General features: G+C 48.8%; 2 protein-coding genes across 2 annotated transcripts in view; one reads left to right on the top strand and one right to left on the bottom strand.

Moving 5' to 3' along the window:
- Positions 1-7,500, bottom strand: part of veph1 (ventricular zone expressed PH domain-containing 1) — a 64,182-nt gene that overhangs the window by 48,852 nt on the left and 7,830 nt on the right. The gene's annotated exons all lie outside the window — the stretch shown is intronic.
- ptx3a (pentraxin 3, long a) overlaps positions 1-7,500 on the top strand; it is a 9,058-nt gene that overhangs the window by 425 nt on the left and 1,133 nt on the right. Inside the window, exons 2-4 of the mRNA XM_056611383.1 lie at positions 2,139-2,298; positions 2,656-3,107; positions 6,171-7,500. The exon at positions 6,171-7,500 is cut by the window's right edge and continues 1,133 nt beyond it. Of these exons, the coding sequence (XP_056467358.1) occupies positions 2,139-2,298; positions 2,656-3,107; positions 6,171-6,892 (1,334 nt within the window). The 3' untranslated portion in view covers positions 6,893-7,500. The remainder of the gene's footprint in view (positions 1-2,138; positions 2,299-2,655; positions 3,108-6,170) is intronic.

Here is a 7,500-nt window from a genome sequence, read left to right as displayed (position 1 = left end):
TGTGTGTAGAGCAAAAGGCTGAAGATTGAACTGAGGGACGTGCCTCTTTATTAGATATAGCAACCTAACCTAGTAATTGTAGGTGCTTGGCACTTGTTTCTATTAATATCTTTACTGTACCGACAGCGATGAATTGTTTCTCTTTCTTCTGAAAAATGTACTTCTTGTAAGTCGCTTATGATAAAAGCATCTGCTAAATGCCCTGAATGCAAATATCAATTTTCAATAGGGTTAGTTATGAGTTAGTTTATGGTAATGATCGTTCATCGTGGAGAGCATTAATGACTTCATTCTGTGTTGTTTGGAAGTTCAAAGATGAAGTTAGAAGATGAAGTGATAGTAGACAGAGGGAGGGAGTGACAAAAGCAAGAAAAAAAGAAAAAAAGGCCAACTTTACACAGTGTAAGGGGCAGGAGAGCGGGCTGTGCCTATTGGACGAGGAGGGAGGCTGGACTGCCAGCTGTGAGCAGCCGTCACCACCAGAATTGCTTTCTTGATGATGAGACGAGAGGATACATTGCGGCCTGTCCACAACATAAACACTGTAATTCATTACACGCTGGACAGCTTTAGAATTACTCCAGTGTTTATACACGTAGGTACACGTGTGTGTGACAGAGGAAAAAAAGAGAAAAAAAAGTTTGTTTATGTGTGTGTGGGTTTTTTTTCTGTGTGTGTGTGTGTGTGTGTGTGTCTGTGTGCGTGTGTGTGTGTGTGTGTTAGTGTTTGTGTGTACAAGTACATTTGTTTCTATACTGCTTTGTTATTTGTGTATGTGTGTGTGTGCATGTGCGCGTGTGTGTGTGTGTGTGCGTGCGTGCGTGCGTGCGTGTGTGCGTGCGTGCGTGCGTGCGTGCGTGCGTGCGTGCGTGCGTGCGTGTGCGTGTGTGTGTGTGTGTATCTATTGTACATTTTTGACAGTGTTTTCAGCCTGGCAGGGGGTATAATTGTTGTACCAATAGTACAGAGGCAACACACCAGTCCTTGGGCAAAGCCTGCTCTGTGATTGAACACCACTGAATAGTGTGGTGGCAGCCAAACATAGACAAGAGTATTACAACAAGACAGGAAGGAAAATGGGTGATGGGAGATGTGTTACTTTGTTACGGCCTGCCAAGACACAAAGAGAGAAGGAAAGACAAAGGAAAAAACTTAAAAGAAAGAAAGAAAGAAACAAAAAAACAAACAAACAAAAAAGAATGTAGAAACGAAAAGGAGAGATATACTTTGAATGATTCATCAGCAATTAAGATTGTCATCCAGGAATGTTTTATGAAACCTATAGTGAAGGGTTTTAACTTGTAATAGAAAGTAAATAGAAAGTTATCACAACATCAGACTTTCCAATCCAAAGAACCCAGTTGAAAAATGTAACAAAGTTAAAAAGGTCCAGGGAGATCGGCTACTTTGTTTTACATCCCTCCAGACACCTTCAAATTCAAAGCGGGACTTCTAAATCTCACTGTAATGATTTCCACACAGAGAGAGCAGAGGTCACGGGACCTTTCTCCCCTCATTGAGTTTGAACCTTTCAGTACAGGCTGCTGAAAGAAAAACAAATCCTTTGATACTTGTGTGTGAAATACCTTTGCAGGTATAAACAGAGTTGTTGAGGCTCCGACGTTAACAAGAACAGGGTGGCTGATCGACGATCTCCCTCCCCCTCACCCATGGTCCTCGGTTCAGTCCCTCTGTCCTCATCACTCTGTTTTCCTCCTCCAACCTTTGACTGAAGCCGTGACTCACATCCAAGGACAGAAGTGATTGCTTTTCTTATCTACCATCTCTCTCACCTTCCTAACATTTCCTGAGCCATCTCTCTTCTTAAACTGCCCAAAAAAGGACAACAAAGGAGCTCTTAAGCACACATTTCCAGAGCCTTGTTTAAACTTTCCTATAAACATCCTTGTGGGTTTGTAATCAACGTGTTTTGTAATCAACATGCAATCTCTCTCTCTCTCTCTCTCTCTCTCTCTCTCTCTCTCTCTCTCTCTCTCTCTCTCTCTCTCTCTCTCTCTCTCTCTCTCTCTCTCTCTCTCTCTCTCTCTCTCTCTCTCTCTCTCTCTCTCTCTCTCTCTCTCTCTCTCTCTCTCTCTCTCTCTCTCTCTCTCTCTCTCTCTCTCTCTCTCTCTCTCTAGCCACACCAAGCCCCTCTCCCTGCAGCTCTGGGGATCTGACCAAGTGGGACAAGATGTTCTCTATGCTGGAGAACAGTCAGATGAGGGAGAACATGCTACTGCAATACGCCGATGACATCATCAAGGTGGAGATGGGCTCGCTGCGTGCAGAACTCCTCAGGTTGGTCCGGAGGTCAGAGGCGATCGTGTCAAACTACACGACGATGAGCGACAGAGCGCTACTTTGCGTGTGTTTCCTGAATCCCTGACCGAAGCGTTCAATCAGGGTTTAGTTCTGAATGATCCCTTTGAAGTTAGCTCAGTAACTAAATATCGGGAGTCATTCGAATGAGCTGATCGATCATCATTTGTTACTCATTCAATTATTGATTCATGTTTTCTTCCACTTAATGTTCCTAGTGATGTTCACAAGCGACAATGAACCACAATCTGAATCCAAATTGACCCTCGCGTCAGCCGCGTTGTCTCCTCGTGTTTTCCTTCGACGGGCTCCATAATCCTCGGTCTCTTGCGGCAGGATGGTGGCGCAAAACGGCGGTTCGTGCGGGGTTGCCGTGGAGATGGCGGGGAGAAGGCTGTCCCTGATGCTGGAGAAGCGGCTGCGGGACACCCTCGAGCGCATCAGCCTGCCGGGCCCCTCCGCCAGGGGCCCCTCCGACCGGGAGGAGGCCCTGCTGCAGCAGGTGCTGTCCGCGGCGCGGGCCCAAGGCTCCCGGCTGGCCAAGCTAGAGTCGAGTTGTCTCGGCGCCGGGCTGGGACCGGCGTCGCCGTCCGCGTCGGACTCCAAGACGGGGGCCCAGGGACTGGCGGGTGACGGGAAGGGTCGCCTGGAGCAGGAAGTGACCCCGCCCAGGGAGGGCATGGCCGCCCTGGAGAGGACTCTAGCCGCTGTGGTGACCGAGCTGCAGGAGACGCGGGCGCAGCTGCAGCAGGTGACGAGGTCAACAAGGCAGAGATACCTGCCCGCAGGTGAGACGTCCCATCCTGTCCTTGAGTGATCGCAATGGGGGGGGCCCCGTCTGGAATCCTGTTCGACCCCTCTTTTTTCTCTTTCACTCACATACCATGGTCTCTGGAGGAGGCCCACCCTGAGCGGGGGGCAGGGGTTGAGTAGTGTACTGGATGACCTTACTGGTCATCAAGTACAGTACTCAATCTGCTCCTTCCTCTATCTGATCCTGGACGCCTTTTTGCAATCCATCTCCTCATGTAGCAACAGATCCTCATGCCCCCATTGTTCAGCAGTTCTCTGTCATTAAACCTCGGGCCAAAATACTTCCTCTCTAAAGGTTATCTTATATTTTGAAGATTGTTTATTGATCCGATTATTACATCCTGTTCCCTCATGTTTTTGTTTGTTCAAAAGAAGCACCTTCAGCAGTCCTACATTAAATATGCAGATTCTATGCATGCTCTTTAGAATGACTAATAGCAGGGCTGTTAGTCAAGACCACCTTTGTCGAGTCCAAGACAAGTCAAAGGCCAGAGCTTTTCCATTCTGAGTCAAGAACGAGTTTATTATTTTTCAAGGCAGCTGGACTCTGTTGAGACCAACTCGTCCAGACCGAGGAAAGTTCACGTTCAACTACCTAAATAGTCAGGTAAAAAAAAAGGTAAAAAGGGTCTTGAGCTGTACAGCCCTGACCCATAGACATACAGGATGAATAGGATAATAATGATAATACAAACATACAATACTACAGATAGCTTGAGATTAATAATTGGTGGCCAATTCAGGGAATGATGACATTCCCTGATGGGCATAGAGCCCAGGACCGTTTGGCTGTGAGTCAGACACCCGTGTGTTTGACTCACCCACAGTACTGTAGAACTGCTAATTGGATCACATGGTCCTGCTGAATTAACTGTGACGACGGGCCAACCACACCAGAGCAGTACATACTACAGTATGTCATCGGCCCTGCGGGAATTTGTTGGTCTGGCGAGGTGCCAACGATCAGTCAGTAGGAAATTGTGGCGATGAACTATGAGGTCAGTGGAAGCAAACAAGAGTGCGGGTATGGGAACTACGTCCAATCAAATCGAGCTCCTAAGGAGGCATCTGCCCAATTTCGATGGCCCTGACTCTCACTCGTGCAATGGATCAGACATAAACTTCTCAATGCCGATACATCAACCACACACACACACACAACGACACACAATCACAAGGCATAAAGTGGAGTACGCAAAGAGGGACGCAATCATGAAACACACACAAGTTAGTTCACAAACACACACACATTGTGTTCAAAATGTAAATTTTTGACCTACATACGAGGGGCTGTATAATCATTTGCAGGTTGGCACGGTAACCACATGAAGCACCCTGGAAAGCAGAAACAGATGGGGGCTGTTTTTCACTCTTTCTACACAAGCACACTCAGTTTTCCTGCTCTGTAATATTTCATGTTTTATATAAGAAACAAATATGAATCAGTATTTTGCTCCCTGGTCTTAAGTAGATCAATAGTGTTCCTCAATCATAGAATGTCTGGAGAAAGGTTGTATTAGGTTGGAAGAGCTTGAAACTAGAGCAATACACACACACACACACACACACACACACACACACACACACACACACACACACACACACACACACACACACACACACACACACACACACACACACACACACACACACACACACACAAAATGCATATCTCCCACAGTGTTGTTTTGGCCCCAAGCACCCGACTCTATATTACATTATCTCAAAGGAAGCTTATTCCTTTCCAAGGCCCTCACACAGAGTGCTCTCTGTCTCTCTCCCTTTCTCTCTCTTCTCTCTCTGTCTCTCACTCCGTCTCTCTTTCTCTCTCACACAAAACGTTGAGGTACATCAGCAAAATGCTAATTCACAATACACAATACACGTTAAACAGTGTTTAACTGTTCGAAACCCTTCGAAACATAAATTACAACTTGATGTACTACGTATGATAATAGCTTGAGACAGCCATACGCTACTGTCTCTTTACCCTTGGGTTTAGGTCCACGCATAAGTTAGGGTTCGGCAAACCCTGAAATGATACGCATTGTTAATAGATGGTCCCTGAGTGACGCAGCGTGTTAGAAAACATGTCAGGGTCAATAATGAGGATGATGACGTTGGTGACGATGAAGCTGAGTCACTCGTCCCTCGCGAGGGGAAACCAGTTGAACTGGGTGACTGGGAGGCTTCCAGTACAAACCGGGGGGTTAACCAATCATCATCATCATCATCATCATCATCTTCTATTACATCTTCAGCCCATGTGAGGTTGGAGCGGGGATCTTTCTGGCGACGAGGTGATTTAGGGTCGATGGTCGTCTTTTGTACCGTGTTTTCTCTACGGCAAACTCTACTGGTAAGAAAACAATTTAAAACTTGTATATTATCTTAATGCTGTTAAACTATCAATACAATTATCTGAAATTGAACAGGCACAGAAATTATGAAATAAATAGAAAACCTCTTGACAGCCAGTCTGGCGGGTCAATCTAAAGTTTGAGCATGAACTCATTGACCTTGGTGGTGACCCTGGATGTAACACTGATCTGAACCAGATTTCAGAGGGACTCTTATCTAGTGCTGACGTCCATGCAAGTGTGAAAAAAATGGGATGGAAATTGGTTTGATGACTGCAGAGACCCCAGGGGAGCTTGGCTCGCTACACACACTCCAAATATTGGATTCACTAAATTACAGTATCCGGGGGTAACAACGGTCAGAAAACAGGGGAGAGGGGCATTCAGGATACAAAAGAGCAGCCCCGTACAGAGTCCCTGTCTAAGCTCAGCGGATCATCTGGGGGAAACAAATCAGTGTTGTTTAGTTTGGAACACAGAAAAAAAGACGGACGATATTTCAAACAACCAAACAAACAATGACTACCTTGTCTGTTTCTCCTTACTTCAACACACAACCACCGTTCCACTCTCTCCATCGTATTCTCACTCTCCAACTTTCCACTTTTCTACAGTCTGCCAGACGACAACAACCGGCAGCTAGCTAAAGCGTGTGCATGTGTGTGTGTGTGTGTACAGGTTGCGAGTCGTCGCTGCTCTTCCCCATGCGCTCGCGCCGCATCTACGCGGCGGTGCTCCCCGGCGTGCCCCTCTCGCTGTCCGCCTTCACCGCCTGCCTGTGGGTGAAGCCCACCGCCGCCGACTCCGCCCCCAACCGCACCGTGCTGCTCTCCTACGGGACGCGCCGCAACCCCTACGAGATCCAGCTGCTCTTCAGCGGCAGCTCCGCCCTCTTCACCGTCGGCGGTGAGGCCCACCTGGTGGAGGGGCGGGGCGTGCTCAAGGCGGGCGGGCCCTCCGAGTGGCTCCACCTGTGCGGGGTCTGGAGCTCCCAGCAGGGACACGCCTCCCTCTGGGCCGACGGGAGGAAGGTGGCCTCCGCTCCCGGCGTGGCCGAGGGCCGGGTCCTGCCCGCCGGCGGCTCCCTCCAGCTGGGCCAGGAGCGGAACGGCTGCTGCCCCGGGTCTCCGGGCGGCTCGGGAGGAGCTGGAGGAGGAGCAGGAGGAGGAGGAGGTATGGGCAACGGGAGCGGGATGTCGGGCTTCGAGGACGGGTTCGACCCCCGGCTGGCGTTCGCCGGGAAGATGACGGGCGTCAACGTGTGGGACAGGGTGCTGTCCGAGGGGGAGCTGGCGAGCGTGGCGTCGCGGGACGGCCACGGCTGCGGGCCCAGGGGGAACGTGGTGGCGTGGGCCGTGACGGAGATGGTGCCCCACGGCGGAGCTCAGTTCATCGACTGAAGGGTGGGCCGCCGCCTCTCTGCAGTGCCCGGGAGCCACTCCGTGTTTCTCATCTTCGTCATCTTCGCTGTGCGTGTACCGCAAAGATAAAGCTTGCGAGTCAAAAGGGGAAAAAACAACTCAGTCTTCTCTTTGCCACCGTCATCATCATCGTCCACTGGCATCGTTGGTATTCCAGCGACAATCTGTAATGAACCTACGGTCTGCCTTTCAGACCACTGCTTTGTTGTTTGGTTTTGGCTTTTACTAATTTTCCCACAAGGCTGCTGTTCCCGTCTCAAACCCCTTGATGTTGAATCCCTTAAAGATCTGATGGAGTAGTGTAGTTCAAATGGTCATATTTAGAGATGAGGGTGCATTGGTACAGGTTAAACTGTTATCGCCAAGGGTTTCAGTTTAATGTTCCGTCACACAATGTGCGACCAAATACCGCCATGGAATTATAAGCTGATTTTGAGGACTGTGAGGGAGGTTTATGTTCTTGCTGTGCTAATGCTAACACTAACATGTTGTAACGCACATGCAAACAAACGCAAACACACTCACGTACACACACACACACATACACACACACACACACAACACACAAACACACAAACACACAAACA

Source organism: Gadus chalcogrammus, chromosome 16, assembly GCF_026213295.1.
Source record: "Gadus chalcogrammus isolate NIFS_2021 chromosome 16, NIFS_Gcha_1.0, whole genome shotgun sequence".
Classification (NCBI taxonomy): Eukaryota; Metazoa; Chordata; class Actinopteri; order Gadiformes; family Gadidae; genus Gadus; species Gadus chalcogrammus.
The sequence above is the reverse complement of the archived record's forward strand: the minus strand, read 5'-3'. Positions and strand labels throughout refer to the sequence as shown.